This window comes from Elephantulus edwardii, unplaced genomic scaffold (assembly GCF_000299155.1).
Source record: "Elephantulus edwardii isolate Elephantulus edwardi_28Jun2011 unplaced genomic scaffold, EleEdw1.0 scaffold00015, whole genome shotgun sequence".
Taxonomy (NCBI): domain Eukaryota; kingdom Metazoa; phylum Chordata; class Mammalia; order Macroscelidea; family Macroscelididae; genus Elephantulus; species Elephantulus edwardii.
This window is the reverse complement of record NW_006399765.1, coordinates 742,554-766,826: the sequence shown is the minus strand read 5'-3', so window position 1 is coordinate 766,826 and position 24,273 is coordinate 742,554. Positions and strand designations below refer to the sequence as shown.

The window sequence follows — 24,273 nt, the reverse complement described above, 5'->3', positions numbered from 1 at the left end:
TATTCAATCTGTATGCTGGGGGCGGAGGGAGGGGTTTGTGCAGCGAGAAGGGTGCAACAATGAATGAATGGAATTCCAAAATCTCTGTAGATGTTCATTGAAATGAAAAATAAACAACCTAAATTTAAAAAAAAAAAAAGAAACATATTGGCTCATAAGGGAAAGACTAAAAACAAAATAATCACTTTTAAGGTTAAATATTCATGTTGTCGCTTTCTGTTTGGCTGTTCGGTTGGAAGAAGGTAGGTGGCTAAAAAAAAAAAATATTCATGTTGTCAATGTCCGTAACAATGGAAAGATGTGAGTGAATTGCTGCAGAGATTCTAAGAAGTAATTAAAAAACCTCTACTTTAGGATTTCTGTTGGCCTAGTGACAAGAAGCTGCACTGCAATCCCGGAAGTACTCAGTTCAAATCCACCAGATGCTCTGCTGGAGGAGGGGCAATCTCCTCCTATACCAGTCAGATCCAATTTAAGAGTACATACACAAAAATTTTAAAAAAAAAACAACACACCAAACCTATCTACTTTCATGAAGAATGTGCAATTTGACATGGACTGAAAGCATAACTGGGATTTTTAACTGTGAGAAGATACTGTTTCAGGTATTCCCTCAGCTTTGAACATTGTTCTCTTCTCCAGCTCCATTCTCCACTGTGTCTTTCCTTGGCCTAGTTCACTCCCATACACTCTCCAGGTTTCTCTGTTGATGTTACTTCCTTCTAGGAGGCCTTCCCAGGTCTCGCTATAGATTCAGTTGCCTTTCCCATGAGCTCCTATGACAACCTTCCATAAATTCACTAAAATAGCACCCTGCTTAAGAAGTATAGCTAGAGCGTTTTTTAGAAGCAAGGATGGTGAGACTTCATTTCACATACTTTGGGTGTGAACAGTCCCTGGAGGACATTATACTTGGAAAAGTAGAGGGGTCAGAGAAAGACCTTCAACAAGATGGCTTGACACAATGACTAGAACAATGGTTTTAAGCACAATAAAGATTTTGAGGTGGGTGCAGGACTGGGCAAGATTCTGTTTTGCTGCATTATGAGTTGGTCATTACATGTCAAAGTCAACCCAACAATGCCCAACAACAATCACAGCAGTTAATATATTTTGTTGCTGTGTGTACCAACAATTTGGAACCGACTCATAGCTGATCCTCCAACAGGTTTTCAGAAGCTATTTTAATTGCATGGGAGGAGACTAATAATTTTTCTCCCATAGAGCAGCTGGTGTATTTGAACCAAGTGCCTTTGGCAAGGATGGCAGTGAAGCTCTTTACCACTAGGTGACCAGAGATACCTAGCACTTAATATGTTGCTGTTGTTACGTACCATCAAGTCAACCATAATTCATAGTGACCTTTTAAACAATAGTTCGGAACCCTGCACTATGCTGAGTCACTCTCACCATCTCTGACACATCTGCCCTCATACTCACAGCCACTGTGTCAACCAATCTCACCAAGGGTCTTCCTCTCCTGCGCTGACCCTCCACTTTTCCAAGCATGATGTCCTTCTCCAATGACTAGCTACTCTTGGCAGCATGCCCAAAATACATGAGACAGTGTTTAAAAAAGTCATGCCTTCAAAAAACAGCCTATTTTCACCCTCTCCACGACAGACTTGTTTGTTCTCTTGGTAGTCCATGGTCAATACTCTTCTCCAGCATGATGCACCTGTCTAATGAATAGCCTCCCCCAGCAACATGCCCAAAGGATGTGAAACAAAGCTTTGTCATCTAAGGAGCAGCTGGTGGATTTGAACCACATACCTCAGGGTTGGCAGTGCAATTCTTTACCACTATATCCCAATTGTATGTGTATAAGCTGTGAATATACTTTAGGACACATTAGGGTCTTGAAATAAATGCATATAGTTTAAATCAATCAATTATAAATTTATCAAAAGGCCTTGAAAATAAGGGCTCGACTGTGTCAGACATTGTGAGGATGGCATAGGTAGGACCCGGTTCAGATCTGTCGTTTAAAAGGTTGCTATAAGTTGTACTTAATTCAAAGGCACCTGACGACGACGACTCAAAAATAACAAAAAAATGTTTCAAAAGGCTTAGAACAATGAAAAAATACTGTCAAATTCTGTCAAAAAAACTCTGCATAATATAACATAAATTCAAACAAGATGTAAAATCTTTTCACCAATAAAAGGTGTAACTCCCACACTTTCACCTTTACTGAAGAGTAATATGAATTTATTGTGTAAAATCCAATCAAATTCTTTTAGACTCACGAAATTGCTTCCTCTCTGTTTTCTCCCCAGGAAAAGCAGTGGCCGAACTGAGAATCAGCAAATTCATGAAGTCCTCCTGCAGCAGCAACACTGAAATAACCCCAGACATTCTTGTTGCTGCGGAAATTCAATTCCTGAACAGTTCCTGAGCTGGGCTTAAAACCCTGTTAGAAAACAGAAAACAGAACATGAGAGACCATAACATATTTCCAAGGAAGAGATACTAACATATAATCATTGTTTAGGCTCTCTGCTCGCCATACACAGAAACAGAAATGGTGCACTAATATCATGAGTTTAAAGAGCCAAACCCACTGAGACAATGCCACAAACCCACCGAGGATCTTATGGAGATGAATTGACCAGAGAAGCAGTGGTCACTTATTTATCAGCTCCAATGAAAACATCTGTAAATTTCCCTTCGCAGAGGAAGTCCAAAAATATTTCAAATACATATCCTTAGTAGTATCTAAAGTTCCCAAGTGGATAAAAGGCAGACAGTTTTAAAACAATGGGTTACCTCATCTGGATTTTCACTAGTGATCCGAGCAGCAATAACATGACCTCTTGGGCAAGGAAGATGAGCAGAATTTTCAAAATCAATTGGAGCATCACCCCAGGGAGATACCCCATACATCATACGGATATCTTTAATTCTATACAGTGGGATCCCCATGGCAATCTGAAAGATAATAAAATCATATAACTTACTTTCTACAGTTTCTTTTCTTAATATGTGAAAGCTAATAGATTACCTCCAATGTTTCAATTCATTAGCTATCACTGAAAATATTTTTCTTTGTAGTTTGAATTCTACAAGTGAACAAGCAACTCTAAATTACTTGAAACAAAGAATGTCCCTAAAGATAAGTTGCTATATAGTCCTCACTTAAAAAAATTTTTTACTAAAACAACTATGAGATATCATCTCACCCCAGTTAGAATAGCAAAATTTAAACAGAACAGCAAGCAACAAATGCTGGCGAGGTGGTGGAGAAACTGGAACCCTTATTCACTGTTGGTGGAAGTGTAAAATGGTGCAACCACTGTGGAAGGCAGTATGGCGCTTTCTCAAAAAGTTGCAAATAGAGATACCATTTGACCCAGCAATTCCACTACTGGGAATATATCCCAAAGAGACCATAACTGACATCCAAGCAGACATATGCACACCAATGTTTCTTGCGCCTTTATTAACAATAGCAAGGAGTTGGAAACAACAACCCAGGTGCCCATCAACAAATGAACGGATAGAGAAGCTGTGGCATATTCACACAATGGAATACTATGCTGCATTGAAAAACAAGGAACTCATGTAATACTATTCAAAATGGATGAGCCTGGAGGACATTATGCTGAGTGAACTATCTCAGTCACAAAAGGACAAATACTGCATGGTGCCACTGTTGTAAAAAAGGACTGACCGTGGCGTTGGGGAGAGACTAAGAAAGATGGGTTCAATAATGTATACTGCACTGAAACAGATAAGGGAGAAAACTATTTAAAAGGGATACGTGATTAGGTATTTTTGTCATGACAGGATTCCAGAGTGAAGGCTGCACAGTGGAGTGGACCTGGGGGAGGGATTATAAAACAATTAAAGAATTTTTGTTTTACTTTTCCAAGAGGGTAGTGTACTAGGGGGGAAGGTTGGGAGGGGAGAAAGTGCAACAATGAATGAATGGAAATCCAAAGTCTCTGTAAATTTTCATTGAAGTTAACAATAAAGTTTAAAAAAAATTTACACATTCCTAATCAATAGATTATGTCATTTCTCTATCAAGGGGAAAAAATTAAAATACCCAAGAGAAATGTCAGTGTTAATGGTTATTAAATAAATTTAGCTAAAAAATTCTAGGTCATAATCATCAATTTCATCCTCCAAATCAGAGATATCATTGTGCCATCGAGTCAGAATTCATTCATAGTTAACCCTCCAGCCAATTTTCAGAGTCTGTAAATGGCTCCAGAGGAGACTGCTCATCTTTCTTTCTCTGAGTCAATGATGGATTTGAACCATCTGCCTTGAGATTAGCAGTGCCCACTATGTCAATGCAGTGAGGGAACTAAGGACTTGAGAGAATGCTCCTAAAATGGGAAAAGATTACGTTCAGTATAAAATCAAACCTTATCCTTAGTTATTATTATTGCTTTTTTTTTTTTCTTCAATACATCTAGGAGATATCATCTCACCTCCTCAACAATAGCAAAGTTCAACAGGGTAGCAAACAACAAATGCTGGTGAGGTTGTGGAGAGATTGGAACTTTTATTCTCACTGTGTTGGGAATGTAAAATGGTACCATTATGGAAAGAAGTCTGATGCTTTTACAAAAAGCTGGAAATAGAAATGCCATTTGACTCAGTAATTCTACTACTGGGAATAAACCCTAAAGAAACCAGAGCCACAATTCAAACAGATATATGCACACCCATGTTTACTGTTGGATTATTCTTAATAGCAATAAGATAGAAACAACCAAAGTGCTCATTAACAACAAATGGATGGAAAAAGTAAGGTACATTCACACATAACACTGTAAAACAATGAACTCATAAAACATTACACAACATGGGTGAGCCTGGAGGATCTGAAGCTGAAATGAGTGAAATCTCTGTCACAAAAGGAAAAATACTACACAACCACACTGTTATAAAACAGGACTGATACAGGGTTTGGGGGGATAAATAGTAAAAGTGGACAGATAATGAACACTGCACTGGAATACATGAGGGGAAGAATTCTCTGAAAGGAATTTATGGTTAGGCTTTATATATAGAAAAATTATCATGAACAAGAGTTACACTACAAAGTGGACTGGAACATGGAGAAGTGAGAGAAAGAGGAAAATATACAACACTGAAACAAAAAATTTAAAAAAAAATGTTTCCACTGGCCTGAAAGGAAGCAGTAATTGATAACTAGCACTTTACAGATTATAAAAACAAGTATAAAAAAATCAAAAATTGAACAAAAAATAGCAAATATGGGATACCACAGTCTTATAGGAAAAACCTTGACCACTGGTCTGATAGGGAATTTCTCCAATACAAAAGACAAATCCACTAGATGCTCTGCTGGAGAAGGAGGGGCAATCTCCTCCGGACCAATCAGATCCCATTTGACGGTACACACAAAAATTTTTTAAAAAATTTTAAAAAAGACAAAAAGAGGTGCAGGGACTAATTTTAAAGATACAATGTTTTCCACAATCAAACAATTCAATAAAGCATATCATTAGTAAACTTTCTTTTTAAAATATGAATTTATACCAGATGGGGGAGGGGGGCGGAAATAGTAATTTTCCTATGTTTGTACCACATCAGTGACATCATCCACATATGGACAATCACACAAGATTAGATAAATTAACATTATGCAAAACTTAAACAGAAGGTGTTTTCTCTTATCAGATACTAGGTGAACCAGCTTTTCAGGTATCTCTAAAACTGCCTTCTTCTCTAAGCTCCTCCTTGAACACAAATCAGGGTGACTCACCTGGAGTTGTGCTGCAGGAAGATTGACATCAGCTACCATCTCCGTACAAGGGTGTTCCACTTGGAGCCGAGGATTCAGTTCCAAAAAGTAGAAGCTGCCATCCTGGCTGTAGAGGTATTCCACAGTCCCCGCGCTCACATAACCAACCATTTTGGCAAGTTTCACAGCACACTTGAAGAAAAAAAATACACAAACATAAATATCTCAACCTGTCCACTGCTGGATCATTGTTGATCTACAGCGTCACTCTGATTAAACTGTCCAGTGTTTTGGAAGAGTCAGCAAAGACTTTGAGCCACATAAGAGCAAATTTCCCCCCATCTCAAAATACAAGATCCTTGGGCATGCATAACAATCTCAGTAAAAACCTGTGGGGAAACTACACAAGTTTGTCAATTTGGATGACAAGCAATCTCATCAATAAAGAATAATGTAAACTACATACTGTGGGAAACTCCTCATTATTCCCTAACTTGTGATATTCCCATTTTTATAAATGTACAAATTCTTTTGTAGCTAATAACTAAGTTGTGACCAATGGGATGTTAGCAGTGTTGAGTAGCATCTGAATAATTCCTAAATCAAGTTTTGAAAAGGAAATTGCTCACTCTCATTCTTGGCTTTGCCCTTTGGTATTAATTGGGACATGGCCCAAGAACGTAAGCCGATTTCAACTATGCAAATAAGAACAAGTTATGAATGGCAAAACAAGATAGAACTTGAATCTCAGCATAGTCTCTCAGAATAAAACTGTCTCACTAGCTAAGGACAGCTCATCTCAGACTATCATGGAAGAGAAATTTAAACTTATATTTCACTTCAGTCACTGTGGAGGATTTGGACTACCTTGTTACAGCAACTAAACTTGGATCATGATGCTGCTGTTAGTCAATTGACATCAAATTGATCATGGTGACTTCACGGTCAAAAGAACAGATCACGGCCTGATCCCGATAACTGGCTATAGTTCAGAATGTTAAAAAACCAAGGGTTTTCAGTGGCTGATTTTTGGAGGTAGATCACCAGGCTTTCCATTCTAGTCTATCTTGGTCTGGAAGCTCTGCTGGAACCTGTTCAGCACCATAGCAGGTTATAAGCCTCCACCGGTAACTGGTCTTGAAATGTACTGGCTGGGAATCAAATATGGGTCTTCCACATGGAAAGAAAGAATTTAACAGTGGAAAAAACCCTAACAAACAAAAATTTATTAACTATAGGTAGGATACAGATTTAAAAATAACTTAAAACATGTAGTATTGATAAAGCAATAGGGTGAGGGATGACAAGAAAACATAGTCAAGAAAGCTGATAGTGTGTGGTTAAACTGACCATTAAATCAAGGAGAGAAACAGGGTAATATATGTAGTTAGTAAATAAAAGGAAAACTTAGTTTTACAGGTGGGGAGTCAGGGCATTTGTCTTTGGATTGGTGAAATCTTTGAGTTGGTGGCCTTAACCTGAAGCCGGCTGAGAGGAAAAAAAATGTAGAAGCTTATTTACTACGTTTCTGAAGGAACTAAACTTATGTATCTATCTGTATGACTAAATTAAAAGCTGGTATTCATATGAATGGAATAATCCTTGTGTCCCATCTTGCACTAGAAGTTGACCCTGACAAAGTTAAGTAGTTTCCAAAAGCCAAATCACAGAGAAAATTGAACAAAGAAAAATTTCAAAAAGAGCAAAGCCATGTGTAGTGAAAGAGAATAATTTTGGGATTTATTTCCAAACTGCAGAACTAAGGGCAAAGAGAAGGACTAATTGGGGCTATTTATTAGCTGAATACAAGGCAGGCAATCATCATAATACCTGCCCTATTATTCCTGCCTATTATTCAAATGTATATGTATACAACATGGTTGACCAACATCTTTGCCCAGGCAAAAAAATTACCTTTTTATCCAGGCTGAGGGAGGTCTGGTGGTCTGGTGGGTAAGCAGTTAAACTGCTAACCCAAAGGCAGGCAGTATGAATCCACCAGCTGCTCCACAGTAGAAAGGTGGGCCAGTCTGCTCCCCTATGATTTACAAGCTCTGGAAGCCAACTGAAGGGTCAGCTATGAGTTGGCTCTGATGTGACAGCACATAACAACAACAAGAGCAGAACTGAGACCAGTAATTTTTCCCATTCCCATTTCAGTTATCAATCTAGTTCACTAAAATTTCACAAAATCAGGAAGCTAGTCTTGCTTCCTCAACCATAATTGGACCTAGCTGAACTTGTCCAAAGCCCTGGGGAACTATGATGAAAGAAAGAAATAGAAACCTATACTTTAAGCCACAGTATTCTGGAAGACTCCATAATCTAGCAGTTTAATACATATGCATGTATACACAGGAGTAAGGATTAAACTTCCAACACAGATTAACATGTATTTAGTATAATTAGAATTCAAAAGAAGAGGTGGAAAATATATGCCCAATAAGATGAATATAACTCCAGAAAAAAATCATACAAAGAACCCTAAGTTAAATTGTTGCCAAGGTAAGGATTCTTCAACATCTCAGAGAGAAACTATGAAAAACTAGAGAATATGTGAATTTTTATAATATTTAGAAACCTTTCAAAAGAGAGAATATATTTAAATAAATTCAACTGAAGGCTCAATAATAATCAATCTAGAAAACAGAATTCCTTATGGGAACAGAGAAACAAATAAGTTAAAAAAATTCCAACCATTTTTCTCCCCATTATTCATACTCAAAGTAGTATGTTCACTATTTATTTTAAAGAGTTCATTATTTTCATTAGTCATTCTCAAAGAGGAATATACAAGTTTTCCCCCTACTGCAAAGAAAAGAAATCATCTTATCCAGAATCCTTCCTAAAATTCTACAACTTAATTATAGCAGTTCAGCACGGGAAAACTGAGGTTAGAGCTTCTCAAATGCACACCTGTTCCATATGTTCAAATACTGCTGGCGTAGCAATAGCGGCAGGAGCCTCTTCAATAATCTTTTGGTGTCTGCGTTGTACGGAGCAGTCTCGACCAAACAAAGAGATAGCATTGCCATACTGATCTGCTAGGATCTGTACCTCCAAATGACGAGACTGTTTGGCCAGTCTCATCACAAATATAGGCGATCCAGGCACTTCTGCTTGAACCTATAAGAGAAAAGGAAATAAATTTTTACTTGGTAATCTTTTTCGCTATTCTCATAAACTTTGATTTTTAATCGGCAGATGCCTTAAAGTGACAGGAACCTTGTAATCCAGTAGAAATATAAAGCAGAACATAGTCCATGCTATATTTAAGATACTTCATTTTTAGTTGGGCAACAAATAGACCTACTCCTCACATATTGACTACCTCATTATTGAAAACTTTGATTTTATGACTAATGTGAAAATTCTGACTATTCTGTACATTATCAAGGTGATAGGTATGACAGCAGCAAGGAAGTTCAGGAAGCTCCAGGGAGATAGGAAAACATAAGGCTTGCAGGGGTAGGAGTGGAGCCCTTGAGGCAGTTTCTTGAAGGAAACTCTGACCCAGCAAAGGAGAATGGGAAACTAATTAAGCTTTGGGTCCTCCAGTCACATCGTCCAGCTCTGTCTAGCTTTGTCTTCTCTAAGTGATCTTCTCCACAGAGAAACAATCCACAATTAGGCCTCTCAAAGAGGTACGCACATCAGCAAATCTTAGCTAGTGTTATTTCTACGATTGTTCTTATTTAAAAAAAAAAGACAAATGATTTGAAAACAGAATAAAAAAGCCTCCATTTTCATATAATGCCAACTTTCAAATAAAAATCTAGTCTCTAAACACATCAATAAGTGAGGAGTATATTAAGGACTATAAAAACATGAACATGCAGTGTTAACAAGCATAAACCAAAAAATATTTGAAAATACACATACACACACAAATCTCAAAACAGGGCAAAATAATGCCATCAACTCAGTACAAGCAAATGTGTTCAATTCTCAACAGACTAAATGCTCTTTTCCTATTTCACACTGTACCATATACTGCAATGATGCCCCAGATATAATCAGAATTGTAGACTAATTTTCTTTTAGTACTTGAAAGCCACCTCAATATCTTCTTGTTTCTACTGAAAGTTAACTTTTTTCACCACCTGCCTTTTATGATTTCTCTCCCTTTTTGGGGGCAGAAGGGGATGGAATGAGATGAAAGGTAGGGTTTGGAGTGAGGTGTGGTTTTATTTTTATAAACTTAGGTGTAAGTTTTATTTGTATTTGTCCCGCTTGAGTTCACAGTGTCTTTGGGATCAGTTTGGTGCCTTTTGCCAGTTCTGGAAAACTTTCTCATTATTTCTTCAAATATTGTTTCTGGTCCATTGCTTCTTCAAATCCTGTTACTGCTCCATCTTTTTGAGACTCCAAGTACATGATTTAGATCATTTCATTGTATCCCATCCATCTTTTAGGTTTATGTATCTTTTCCTCAAAACTTAGTGGGTTGCCTAGGATCTCAACTATTTTAGTTACTCATGATGTTGTACTCATCTGGATACTTCTGGTCTTCCTGGTGTCCCTCATGGTTATACAATCATCTTGTGGCTCTACTGGAATGAGTGTTCTAAGGCAGTCTCACATGTATAGTGATTTGTGCTGTTGGCTGGTAGAAAGCTTCAACTGACATAGCTCATCTTTGTTACATGTGGCCTCTCATCCTCCAGTAGAGCAGGCTAGGCTTCTTCACTGTTGTTCAAAGAAGGTCGGGACAGAAGTTAGAAGATTTCTTGAAGTCTATTCTTTGGAACTAATACAATGTCACCTTGGCCACAGTCTAAGGTCTAAACAAGCTACAAAGCCAGCTGTGTCAAGGAGTAAGGAAGAAATTCCACCTTTTCATAAAAGGAACAGCAAAGTCACATTGCAAAGGGTTGTACATACAGGGATGGAGGAGTTATTGTGGCCATCTATAAAATAATCCTCTACAGTACATCCTCTGGCCACAATAATTCACATACTTCCCACATGCAAAACAGACTCACCCCCTCCCAAGACCCCTAAAGTCTTATCCAAGGATGGAATCAAGTTTGAAGTCCATTTTCTCATAAATAATGTCAAGAAGCAAATGCAGGTCCTTGGGTGCAGCTCCACAGGTGAAGAGTCTCATGGTCCAAAGACCTGGGAACTAAAAAAACAAGTTATCTGTCCCCAACACTCCCAATATAATGGTGAGATGGGGAGATGATAACTGCAATTTACACTCCTGTCTAAGGAGGAAGTGGAATGGAAAGTAATGTCACCTTAAAATCCAAACAGTACTGTTTCAGGTTACCTTATTCTTAACGCAGGGATTTTATGTTGGTTGGTTGGTTGATTTCTTCTTAGAGTCTGGCTCTGCTCTTTGTGTGTGGTACCCTAATACATGATGGCTCCTACTCTCAGCTCTGTCTTTTTATCTCCTAGCTCTGCCCTTTGAGAAGTTTTTTATTAAAAATAACCATGTTGTCAGCTGAGTATCTTTCTCATAGAAAGCTGAAAGTTCAGAAGCCTTTATTCATTCTGAAAACTGTCATTGTCTTTTAGTCCAAGCTACGGTACTTTTATCAATACAAGTCTCTTAAAAACCTCATGGGCTTCCTATAATCATATTGAGGTTCAGTCCTTGCTGCAAAAATCACCTCCATAATTCCTTCCAGGCAGATTTTGCTATACTTTGGGTATGTCAGTCTGCTGTGAGACAATACACTTAAGATTAACAAAATTTTTTATTTGCTGTCCTGCTAAACTTTGCCACTGCTACTGAACTGAGATGGTATCTCATTGTGGTTTAGACTTGCATCTCTTTTATTGTCAGTGATTTTGAGCATTTTAAAAAGACAGAGTAATGAAAGTCCTTTTGTCTAGTTTAGTGAATCTAATATGTCCTGCCTTAAAAACTTCTAAGGTCTTCACGTGTTTCCAAGGTGCTCTTGGACTCATACACTTCCTCTAAATTCTGCTTGTAAATTACTTCTTCCTTCTTTCAGTTATATCCTTTTTGTAGTTCTCAGTATCCATAACTAGGAACATTGAAATCTTTTCAATACTTAGAGAGATCTCGTTTTATCAGATTCATATGTTCGTTGAATACATTTTCTATCTTCCAGGTCACCTCAGGCAGTATTTTTCTGCCAGGTGTCCCATCATAAAAGAATAGAGGCAGCCCTCCTTCCCCCTACCCCAATTCCAATGAAAATTTATTCACTCTCTTCCAAAATTCTACAACCAAACTGTTGGGCTGTAGTCAAGCTTCCATTAACATCTTCATCACCATTTTTCCAGCCAGTCTTAAAGCTAATGCTTTATGTTTTGTTCTATTGTTAAGACAGTATCTCATTGCTTGATAACAATTTCTTTGGTAGTTATTTATTGATGCTTAACCATCAATGTTTTAGTGGCTTAGGAGGACATCAACCATTTTATGTCCTCATAATTCTGTGGAACAATATTCCAAACCAGGCCCAGGTGGGTATTTCTACTGATCTTGCCTGGAGTCACTCAGGTAGCAACTGACAGCGGCCAGCTTCACTGGAGTTGGAGGGTGTGGGGCAGCAACACATACCTCAGAGCTGACGTCACCTAGAGGGTTCAGGAGTGCTCAGCTGAAACAAATTATCTCTATTTCCTATGGCCTTTCTTCCTCAGTTAAATTGAGCTCACTGCATAATAACTACAGGGCTCACTTCAAGACAAGACAGCAAGAGCGGGAGCCATAAGACCACTTCAGATCTCATCTAGATTTCTGTCACATTTTATTGGTCAAATGAGGTCCAAGCTCAGCTGGTCTTCAGGAGATGGGAAAAAAGGGTTTTTTAATTTCTTGATAAGAGAAGCAGTAGGCATATTATAAAGGGGGTGCATACAGAAATGTGCACAGCTATTATGGTTATCTTCATAATCTACATGTTTTATTTACATTTTTTATCTTTTTGTCTCTTTATGCTTCAATCTGGATTTTCTTTGACTCTTATCTTCCAATTAACAATTCTCTCTTCAACTGCATCTAATAAGTGAATTTATCTGTCTCTTGACTTAAGTTATTTTTCAGTACTGTAATTTCAATTTAGTTTTTCTTCAGTTTCCAGTTCTCTGCCAAAATTTTCAAGCTTGTCTTTAATTTCCTTGATTAAATTACTAAGTATATTAACTTTGAAGTTCTTGTCTAATAATTTCATTATATAGATAATAATTTCTTTATTATTCAACCCATCATGTGATTGAATATATTTTATTCTCTCATAATGTGCACAGGCCATAGGACTGCACTAGGATGTGGTAGACTGGCAGCACAAGGTTTGTCAGGTTGGAACCATCTCATAGTTGACCCTCCAGTGAGTTTTTAGAGGCCAATAATGCCAGCAACAGTAGATAGGACATATGGCCAAACCCAGGGAGCTAAAATCAATAGGAGCTAAAGCCAGTCAGAGATCCTGAGACTGGCCGAGACAAAAACAATCAGCTCTGGAATTCAGCCTATCCTGCACTTTACCCACAATGGTGGTACTGAAATGAACAAGAACATCATCTTTCCCAGGGGAGTGTCACATTATACACACACATCATATATAGTTCTATGAGTAAGTAAGCATTTTTCATGTACGAGAATAGCTTCAACTGGGGGGGAAAAACCCAAACTATAATCTTTAAACCTAACCAGACATATGATTAATTATTTTCCTTGCAAGTGAAAAAGATCTGATCAGTTACCAGCAACATTTTCAAAAAAGAATTCTATATTCTCTGAGCATTCAAATTATAGTGAATTAAGTCATGTACCTTATATAAGTGTTAAGTCAAATGAACAGAAAGTAGCTTATATTCTACCTGTCTGAAGAGGTTAGGGAAGTCATCTGCGTTGTTGACTTTTCTGATTCCCTTCCCTCCTCCTCCTTCTGAGGCTTTGATCATTACCGGATATCCAACTTCTTCTGCTGCCTTCAAGAAAAAAGAGATAAATGGAAGAAAAATTAGTAGTAGAAGCCAAGAAGAAAAGTAGTATTTTATCTCTTTAAGGAAGCAGTCAGCTAGTAGTTTTATATATAGCAAAACGGATCTTCAGGATCTACTTTGGCTTACAAGATAGAGATTTATTTATAGTATTAGGTCTAATCAAAATAAATATTTTTATGTAAAAAATGTTGAATGTTGGCAATTTCACATTGTCTCATTTAATATCATACCTTTTTTGATAAAGGCCAAATCAAACACAATATTTTATATATTATTATACATGCATTAAACACACACATAGATAAATTATTTTTACAAGGCAAGAAGAATATACAGTGGTTGCTTGTGTTGTTATGTACTGTCAAGATGGAACCATCTCATAGTTGACCCTCCAGTGAGTTTTTAGAGGCTGTAAACTGCACAGGAAAATATTGCCTATAGTTCTTCCACAGTGCAGCTGATGGACTCAAATCGCCTGCTTCTGGGTTGGCAGTGTAACTCCTTACCACAAGCCACCAGAACTGTCTTATACACTTGGTGGTGGCTGTTATGTGCTATCGAGTTGAAATGACCCAAAGCTGACCATGCAGTGGGTTTTCAGAGATATTAAATCACACAGAAGGAGACTGTCCATCCTTCATCTGTGAAGCAGCTGGTGGAATTGGGACTGCCTTCAGGACGGCAGTGCAACTTCTTACCACCAGATACCTAGATAGAAACTTCTACTATTTAAATTATATAATTCTGAATTATTGGAATTCTTTCGTATGGTATGAAGGTATTCATGTATTACTCATACCTTCCCTTTTTGCCCGTTTTAGGACATAAGTAATTCATTAAGGATAAGCTGATTGACTCTGTATGGCTTCCTACCACAGATAAGACTAAATATATCAAAACTCTAGTTATATCACAAGTATTCAGAAATTTTGCCAATCAGCTTTATCAGAGATAAAAATGACAAAGTATCAAATGTATTAATAAAGCCAGTCAGAGTTAGGGAGCTCTCATGGCCTACTGGGTAAGAAGTTGCACTACTAACCCAAAGGCAGGTGATTCAAATCCACCAGCCACTCCAAAGGAGAGAAACAGAAAATCTTTTCCCATGGAATTTACTGCCTCTGAAAAACCTACTGGAGAGTCAATCAGCCTTGAGTTTTTCCGACTAGATGACATACAACAACAGTCAGAAAACTCATCAGAAAATTTTCAGCACATGCTCCAGCATGTCTTTTTCATACTTTCATGTAAGGAAGGGAAATCTGGTGGTTTAGTGATAAGAGGTTGTCTGGTCTGGCCAATGCAAAGGCACAAAGTTTTAATCCACCAGCTGCCCCACAGGAGAAAGATGGGCTATTTCCTGCCTCTGAAAACCTGAGGAATGACCAGTAATGAGCCAGTTCTGTCTCTATAGTATATAAGAGCAACACATATACTGATCACATGATAAGTCTAATAGTTGCTAAAATATATTCCATCATTATATAGTCATCAAGTTTCCAAATTATATCTCCATTAAGTAGTAAGTGTTTCATATTAAAACAGACTCATATATTTTGGAATTAACAAGAATAAAGTACCTTTTGTAAGAATATGACAGAAATTCAAATTAGACAGGAAAAATATTATCTGAGAAAAGTTAACCAAAAATTTTTTAAAAACCAAATCATGGGGAGCTCTAGTGGCCTAGTGGTAAGAAGCTGCACTGCAATCCCAGAGATATGTGGTTCGAATCCACCAGATGCTCTGCCAGAGAAGGGTGGACCATCTCCTCCTGCATCATCAAATCATGGATCTCACTTCTAAATTTCCCTTAATTCTATTTTTTTTCCTAAGCTCATATGAATAGAATAAGCAGAATAAATTCAGTCACTGAGTGATCAAAGAAACAGAAGGCTACAAGTGTGAAATAGACTTAAATAATTGTCTATAGGCAAGCAGTAAGAAAGGACAGACTTTCAAAGATGCATGAATGCTCTAGGAACTGGTATGACTACTCTAGTAAATTAAAAAGAGTTAAGATGAATTTTAATGATCGGGGGAAATGTTCATATATACTAAGTTGAGGGTGGGGGAAAATAGGATTATCAAAGAGTACAGATAGCAAGACAGAAGAACTGATGCTTTTGTGCTGTGGTGTTGGAGAAGAGCACTGAACAGCCCATGGACTGCCAAAAGAACAAACAAAAAACAAATCTCCAAATATCTTGGAGAGAGTGCAGCTGGCATGCTCTTTTGAGGCATGAATGATGAGGTTTTGCCTCACATATTTGGGCATGTTACAAGGAGGGGCTATTCCTTGGAGAGGGACATGATGCTGGGAAGGGTGGAGGGCTGGCGAAGTAGACGACGATCCTCCACCAGAACTGACACGGTGACTGCGACAAAGGGTTCCTGTGTGTCAGAAAGTGTAAGGATGGCACAAGATAGAAGATAAGGAAGATCTGAAGATAAGGATAAAGTAAAGAAAAGGAAATGTTGGGAAAAGCCTCGCATTTTACCTGGCTCCAGGTTTCCACACATATAGACAATAATTAAGAATAACATTTTTGGCCTCTCTCTGATTGAGAGCAGTCACTCCTTATTAGGAGAAAAAAAAGCAAATTATGTGATTTGTTGAGTGTGGAGTACATATACACAGGCCAGCCCCCTTCCCTGTGGAAACCAGCCCACTACAAAATAGCTCTTGTCAGGTATCAATCATGCAATACATGGAATAGTACAAAAACTGTTTTCAAAGAAGGCTGTAGTTAGTTAGTACTGTTAGTAACCAACCAATGAGTCTGTTTAATGCTAACATGGAGTATATAAATGTGAATGTCATGTATATTAAGTCATCATCATCAACATCTCTAATTCTAATAAAGTTGATCTTTTGATCTCTAATCTAATCTCTAATCTGCCTGACCCCTTGATTCTGCACTCAAGCAGAGAGTAAAGTGTATTGTTTACCCTCACAGATAGCAGAAAGAATTAACAACTCCTTAAAACTCTGACTTTCAAGAGAGCTCTGGTGGCCTAGTGGCAAGAAGCTGCATTGCAATCCCAAAGGCCCCATGGTTTGAATCCACCTGACACTCTGCTGGAGAAGGAGGGACACTCTCCTCCTGTACCAGCCAGATCTGATTTGGCGGTACACACACAAAAAAGAATAAAATTTTTTAAAAAATTTAAAAAAACTCTGACTTTAAGCAAAATTTACTCCAAAGCAAATTTTAAAATTACTTGTTCTTTCTTACCACCCTTAAGCCATAATGGGTTTATCATGAACCTGGTCAGTTGAAAGGCATCACTCATTGAAGTTAGTACAACCTACCTTTAGCCCATCATCTACATCCTTCACATAACCTTTTTCGTATAGTTCCTGGGGAACACTTAAGATTCGTTTTGTAAAATCATTTTCCTGCCAGTCCACACGAAGACCTACAAGGGATAACAGTAATAAAAAGCAAGCATGAGATTTCTATTCTAGTTCATTTTCAGCTACCTTCTTTAAAATCTTCTCATATTTATCCAAAATTAAAGGTAAATAAGAAAAAAAAAAAGAAGATGCCATTTGGGAAAAAAAATTTTTAAAAAATTAATCTGATTTGCCCTTGAGATTTACAGTATGTAACCTTTCCAGAATTTAACAATTTAAGTTTTCACTTAAGGAAAAAACCGAACATTGAAAAAAAAGGAAAAACCAGACCCTAAAAGGGGACAACTTTAAAACAAAATGTAAGCACATACAAGATCAAAAAATATACATCAGATTTCTCACAGCAACTCAGCAGGCAAAATACTTTCGATTTGTGTGTTCAGGCCTCCTCTAGGGCCAGAGGTCCAGGAAATAATTCAATCTTTATGAGCCCTTGGAAATGGAAATGGCGGTTTTATTGGTCTCAGTAGAGCCATGATTCCAAGCTCCCTGAATGTCTCTGTACTCAGCCACAAGGGGAACACTATAGCCTCTCCATTCTAACAAGAACAAATCCAACCTTTCATTTTAAACTATTTGACCCAGTAGGTCTGGAGAGGATATTGCAATTCCCCTGGAGAGCCCGAGTAACAAGAGTTCCAATCTGTTCAGCCTCATGACAATGGCCATGAAAGAGGTTTTAGTGTACGTGCTGGAGTGCTTAAAATTTAAAAAAAAAAAGAAAGAAAAGAAAAAAGGAAGCAGAGGAAAAGGGAAGATATGTGTTCATTTTGTTATTAGGTATAATAATTCACTTGGTACTCGTTAAGGGATTTGTCAATAACAAAATAATTTTTAAAAAATTTTCTCTCTTCACATGCCTGGAAGATCTGGCATTCTGCATTGAGGGTAAATGAGAAGTTGAACAACAATAAACGGGCAAAACAAATTAGGAGACAGCAGTTGACAAGAAAACCTTCTCAGGCAAATGTCAATTTTAGATATTATCTAAGTAAAGTGCATCTCCCAAGCACAAAGGCCTAAATCTACCTAAGAAACAGAACTCTACGGAAGATTCTAGTCTACTCACTAAAGACTGAATCATTAATCTTCCCAGAGTTAACAAAAATTAAGTCTTCACATGGCTACAAATTACAGCTTCATAACTACATACTTGGTAGTGAATTTATAGTCCCAAGACAAGATAAAATCAAAGGTGTATTATGGCAAGAGCTATAGGATACCTTTAATTAGCTTGGATTTTATTTCTTGGCCAATGATCTGAATATATTTTAAGTTTCAGTTTTTCAAGCTTCAATTCCAGATAGCCTACTATGCTGTGCTGTATTTTAAGACAGAAAACAAAAAGTATTATCTTACCACTGCCACTCCAGGGAAGAGTTGGGATCCCTGCAGTTTGAGCCACTATGGAGGATGCAATCTTGTCCCCCAGAGCCCACATAGCCTGACTTGGAGGACCTAAAAGCATAAGAAAAGAACTCTGACTGTAACATTTTTACCTCATTTTTGCCACATGTATTTTGCTTTGTATTATAATTATTCTTTTCTTTGTTTCCATTACATACTATGGAAATCCTAAGATTATGAGAACAACTATTTCTTTGTATCTTTTATATTAAAAACTCTCAAACGCATTGCCATCAAGTAGGAACCAACTCAGATGACCTTCCAGTGGGTTCTGAGAGGCTGTAAATGACATTGGAGGAGATTACTCATCTTTCTCCCTCAGGGCAGCTGTTGGGTTCATACCACCTGCTTTTGGACTGACTGGCAATGCAACTATTTACTCATTAGGCAACCAGAGCTCCCTACCATTTATATTTGCTATATTTTGCAAAAAGTGAATAAAAAGTCAATAAATCTATATTTCAAATATACTGAATTAAATTCTTGGCTACTCTCTCTCTTCATGATCCAACTATATCAGATTACCCAATATTTTAAACCAATATTATAAAGCATGGACTATAAAAGTTCTAGGGTTCAAATGTATACTATGCTCTTCTTGGACTTTAGGGAAGTAGAGAGGAAATTTATATTTAATAAGGTTTATAAAACAATCATCATTATGGAGGACTCTTGAGACAGAAGAACAAAAAAAGTCAGAAGGAGATCTCTTCTATAAGAATGTAAACATGAGTAAACATGAAGGTGTTGATTTATATTTAAGGAAACATTGTCAGAGTATTCTAAATATTCAAATACTTTTGTTATTTACACATCTATTTTTTTTCTCCCCATTGTTTTCATAAGATCAATAGGAAAGTTTTTAAGTCATACTCTGAGTAACAGAGCTTTCTCCAAACCATATAGAAAAGAACCCTAGGACAAAAAATGACAGACAAAATGACTAGGGTATGAAAATATGGAGACAGTTACTCAGGACATGACAAACAGGGGGAAAAACACACAGCATGGGCAATACAGAAAAAGAAAGACAGGAATAGTATGTTAAATAGGCTTACCCATGAAGGCAATGCCGTTTTTCAGCAGAAGTTCTGGGAGCTTGGGATTCTCAGATGCATGTCCCCAGCCAGCCCACACTGCCTGCAAAGGAGCATAGTAAGATGAATCCTTAAAATCTATCTTAAGAAGTGAGCCATAAACTATATTAATTGCTAAGATCAACCTCATTTCATGAAGTATTATCGTTCCACAGGAGCCTAACGCTTATGCTTAACTCTTCAGACATGTTTGATTATGGGCAAATCTTATAGGGAAAAATAATAAATGTACATTATAGCATTTGACCTCTGAAAGGGTCAAAACCGAGTTTGATAACAAGACTCAGTTTAGTTTTGCTTCTCTTTGGGTAACTCAATTCATAGCCTTCTAACTAGGGTTCCATAGAGTCTTTTTTAGAAATACTGATTATTTTTCACAGATTCAATTACCTTTACACCAATGGTTACAGTAACGTTCAAGTGTAACTTTTCCTCTTTGGCCTTGGTAATATTTAATGTTTTTAACACAATGTGATAAGGAAGAAATGACAGGTTTCAGGAGTGCCACCACAATCTGGGTTAAGAATATCCCACTGAAAACAGAGAACTTTCATTTATTTGGAATATGGAGTGAATAATGTCTGAAAGACTTTTCAAATTCTTTCTTAGTTCTGTTTATATTTTGGTGACTCACTCAATTCTTCTTCCCTGTCTTTTAATTATCTGATGTAAAAGCAAGCAGATAAGAGTTTTCAGAAAAGATGTTATAAAAGTTGATGTTAGCTCTGCCAGGCTGAGTCCTAACTGATGGTCGCCTTGTGCACAAGACACTGCCAGTCCTGCTCCCTGGCTGCTTGTGGATCAGACTGTGGTGACGCATTGGGTTTTCATGGCTTCACTGCTGGAAGGATCTCACCATGCCTTTCTTCCTCGTCCACCAGGGTGTGGAAGGATTGGCTGAAGCCTGCCTCAGCATCATAGCAATGACGTGCACTGGTTAAGTATCAAAACCTTCATCTCTCATATAAGCAAAACAATAATAACATGGTCACTGAGGGAATTTGAACTCCTAGGACTCAATAAGGCAGAGCAGAACTATACCATAGGGGTCCCAAAGTTGTAAATCAGTCTATCATTCTCCTGTGGAGAGACTGCTGGGCTCAAACTACTGGCCTTTTGGCTAGCAGTCCAACATTTAAGCACTGCTCTCTTCTGTGGAAGGCAGAATTTTAGCACTCAATTACCAATACCAAAGTCACTGTCATTAGCCAAAACCTACATCCTTCAAATAATCAATAAAAAACGAAGTATTGTCATCAAGTGAATTCTGACTCCTAGCGACTCTAGGGGACAGAGTGGAATTGCCAAGTGGGCCACATCTTTCTCCTCAGAAGTCACTGTTGAGTATGAACCACCGACCTTTTGGTTAACAGTCAAGCACCCTAATCAATGCTCTTGAACTATTAACATTCCTTTAAATAAAATTCCAATTTTTCAAGATTTCTCTTGTGCTCAGCAATAAAATGGCTGAATATTACTTTAATCACTGTAAAAAATAAGAAGACATTGGGATCTCTTACTTGTACCGGGATCCTTTTAGCAATATCAAGAATTAACTCCACATTTGCATAGTTGTTGTTGTTTGGTCCTCCTGGCACTGGCACGTAGTGGTCTGCCATCTTAATGTATTCTGAAAGGCAAATAAACTAATAAATACATGCTTACAGAAATATAATGGCATAGGAAAATAAAAGGACAGGGACTAGCATAAGTAACCACAAGGCAAACAACATTAACGAGGTAACTTCCTGGACCATTTAATTGGATGCTCTGACTTTGTTAAGTCACAGGCACTAACATAAGCTTATTTTACATTTAGGAAGCTCTCACCCTAAAAAAGTAATTCTCAAACGTTTTACCCTGACTCTTCTAAAGGGTCTTTATAATTCTCTATTTCAAGATTGATTTGTCTGTCAGTTAGCACAATTACTCTATTCTGAGGAAAAGTTGTAGTGACTTTTTTTTTTTTTTTTACTTCACTTCACCCTTTTCTTGGTATGGAGCTTGGCCAGAATTGGTGGGGAGATTAGTGTCTAGAGAGATTGCAGACTGGATAAACAGGAAAGGTTAGTTATAGGGTTAATTAGTCCTTAAAAAATGTTTATCTGGAATGTTAGAGTTAAGATGTTCTTGTGAGAGATTTTAGAAAAGCAACCTTTTACTCTTTTCATTTTTTTTCAGTATTCACTTTCAATTTGTCACCTGATACCCTTTATGGCATCAATGGTAGCAGGGCTATAATGTGAAGGTCTTGTTTTATGAATACATACACATATATGCAATTCTCTTTTTTTAAAACAATTCTCATTTAATTCTTGAAAAAAATCCTATGTATGACTGATACTACTGACTTCCAGTTTGTAAAATATTACACCTTGAAACTGTTAATAAATTCCACAAGTATTTATCTCCACCACATTTATTAGAACTCCTTATATCATCTTAAATTTAAGTTTTCTTTAAAAACAAATTCACTAAATGTAAGACACAGACTCCTAAAGTTTGTACAGAATGAAACTGAGTTTCTTGTTCTCTCTGATTATAATAACAAATTGTGCTAATGGTGAAAATTTTAACTCAGATAATTTCTTAAAGATTTAGTCACCCACTATCACAACACATAAGAAACCCAGTTCACACTTTAGTACAATCAGCCTACTAAGTACGTCCAGGGAAGAAGACCTAGGCAATCTGTTCCCATAAAGATTACAGCGGAGAAAGCCCTAGTATGGTAGTTCTAATCTATCACATGGTGTGGCCAGGAGTCAAAATCCACTCAGCAGCAAACACCACCACCACCAGGATAAATTTTACAATCTATATTGGGTATCTTCCAGGATTAGGAAAACCTGCCCTACTGCCATTGATATGATTCCAACTCAAAAGTCTCCTCCACTGGGTTTCCTAGGCTATAAATTTTATGAGAAGAGATTATCCCTCTTTCTCCCATGGAGTGGCTGATGAATTCTCACTGCAGACTGTTTTATTAGGAGCCCAATATGTTACATACTATGACAGAAGGGCTCCCACAAGGAAAAGGAGATATATTTAATTATTTTAAAAATAATATTATATTTTAAAGGATGTCTAATGTTTTAACATTCCATAATCTATTGGTGGTAGTATACATTATTTCTAGCTTGGCAAACATGAAAATAATAGTTTTAATGATGATTCAATGATAAATATGCTTGTATTACTGTCAAGTATTTGCTCAGGATATGTTAAAAAGGGCAAAACTACAATGGCAGCCCATTATAAAAGATTAAACTACTTTACATTCTTAGCAGCAATCTGCTTTGTTATAGGAAACCCTATGGAGCAGTTCTACTCTGTCATATCATTGCTATGAGTCAGAATGGACTTGACGGCACAGGAGAAGGGTCTGCTTGTCCGTAAGTAGAACAACCAATCTGCATTAAAAAGCTAACCGAACAGTTGGAAGATCAAACTTACTCAACAGTCCTGCACAAGAAAGGCTCGGTGATCTGCTTCCACAGAGACTACAGCTAAGAAAACCCTCAAGAGCTGTTCTTTCTCTAACACAGGGGGTCACTAGGAATCACTCAATAGCACTGGAGAGTTTTGGGTGGAGTTTTGTGTTTATTATAGCAACAAGGGAAGAGTGAAATTGTAGATGACACAAGATTGGCCATTAGTTAATAACTGTTGATTCTGGTTTAGGGGTATACTATAAGAGATAAATTATGCTCTTCTCTATTTTTGTATGGTTAAAAGACAAATTTTAAAAGATCTACTTAAAATGCAAATCTTTTGCTATCCAATATACACAGCTAACATAAGTTAAACACAGAAAACATAATTATTACCTAACTTGGGAGGTATGGGAGAGGATTATGCTGAGTGAACTAATTCAGTCCTATAAGGACAAGTACTGTATAAAAACCATTATTGTAGAATGAGTATGAAGATCCAAGAGAGGAGAGGGTGGGACCCAGAAACAGAAGGATGAGGATGTGTGGGGTAGGGTAGGGTAGGGTGTTGGTGGGGTAGGGGCATTAATTATGGGGTTGTACAATTTGATGGGGATGGTGAAGGAAATTGGAAAAATCTGGTATGAAAAAAAATTATTTGAATTTTGTAAATAAACTAGTATAATTTTAAAAATCCCTTTCTGTAAATATTCACTGAAATTAATTTTAAAAAGATTATTAAAAAATCCTTTTGACAAATATTACATAAACTAATCCGTAATATCATTATGGATGGTGAGGAGATAGAGATTATTAAGAGTTTTAGTTTGCTTGGTTCCACAATCAACATTCTTGGTACCAGCAGGCAAGAAATCAAGAGACAAACTGCATTGGGAAAGTCAGCTGTCACGGACCTCCCCAAAGTACTAAAGAACAATGATGTCAGGCTGGAGACTAATGTGTGCCTGATCCAGGCCATACTCTTTGCATTTGAGTGCTATGCATCAGAGAGCTGGACAATGACTAGGGATGATAGAGAATTGATGCCTTTGAGCTGTGGTGCTGGAGAAGAGTGTTGAATATACCATGGACTGCTAGGGGAACAAACAGGTTCATCCTAGAGAGGGTGAAACTGAGCTGCTCCTTGGAGGCAAGGATTGTGAAGCTTTGTCTGACATATTTGGGGCATGTTACAAGGACGAACCAGTCCTTCGAGAGGGATATCAACTTTGGGAAGGTGGAGGACAGCATAAGAGA

General features: G+C 37.4%; 1 protein-coding gene across 1 annotated transcript in view; it reads right to left on the bottom strand.

Moving 5' to 3' along the window:
- ACACA (acetyl-CoA carboxylase alpha) overlaps window positions 1–24,273 on the bottom strand; it is a 277,380-nt gene that overhangs the window by 171,596 nt on the left and 81,511 nt on the right. The window contains exons 6-14 of the mRNA XM_006881383.1: window positions 21,103–21,212; window positions 19,544–19,625; window positions 18,438–18,536; window positions 16,974–17,080; window positions 13,532–13,642; window positions 8,642–8,851; window positions 5,747–5,917; window positions 2,770–2,931; window positions 2,250–2,413 (exon numbers count right to left, since the gene is read on the bottom strand). Coding sequence (XP_006881445.1) covers window positions 2,250–2,413; window positions 2,770–2,931; window positions 5,747–5,917; window positions 8,642–8,851; window positions 13,532–13,642; window positions 16,974–17,080; window positions 18,438–18,536; window positions 19,544–19,625; window positions 21,103–21,212 — 1,216 coding nt within the window. The remainder of the gene's footprint in view (window positions 1–2,249; window positions 2,414–2,769; window positions 2,932–5,746; window positions 5,918–8,641; window positions 8,852–13,531; window positions 13,643–16,973; window positions 17,081–18,437; window positions 18,537–19,543; window positions 19,626–21,102; window positions 21,213–24,273) is intronic.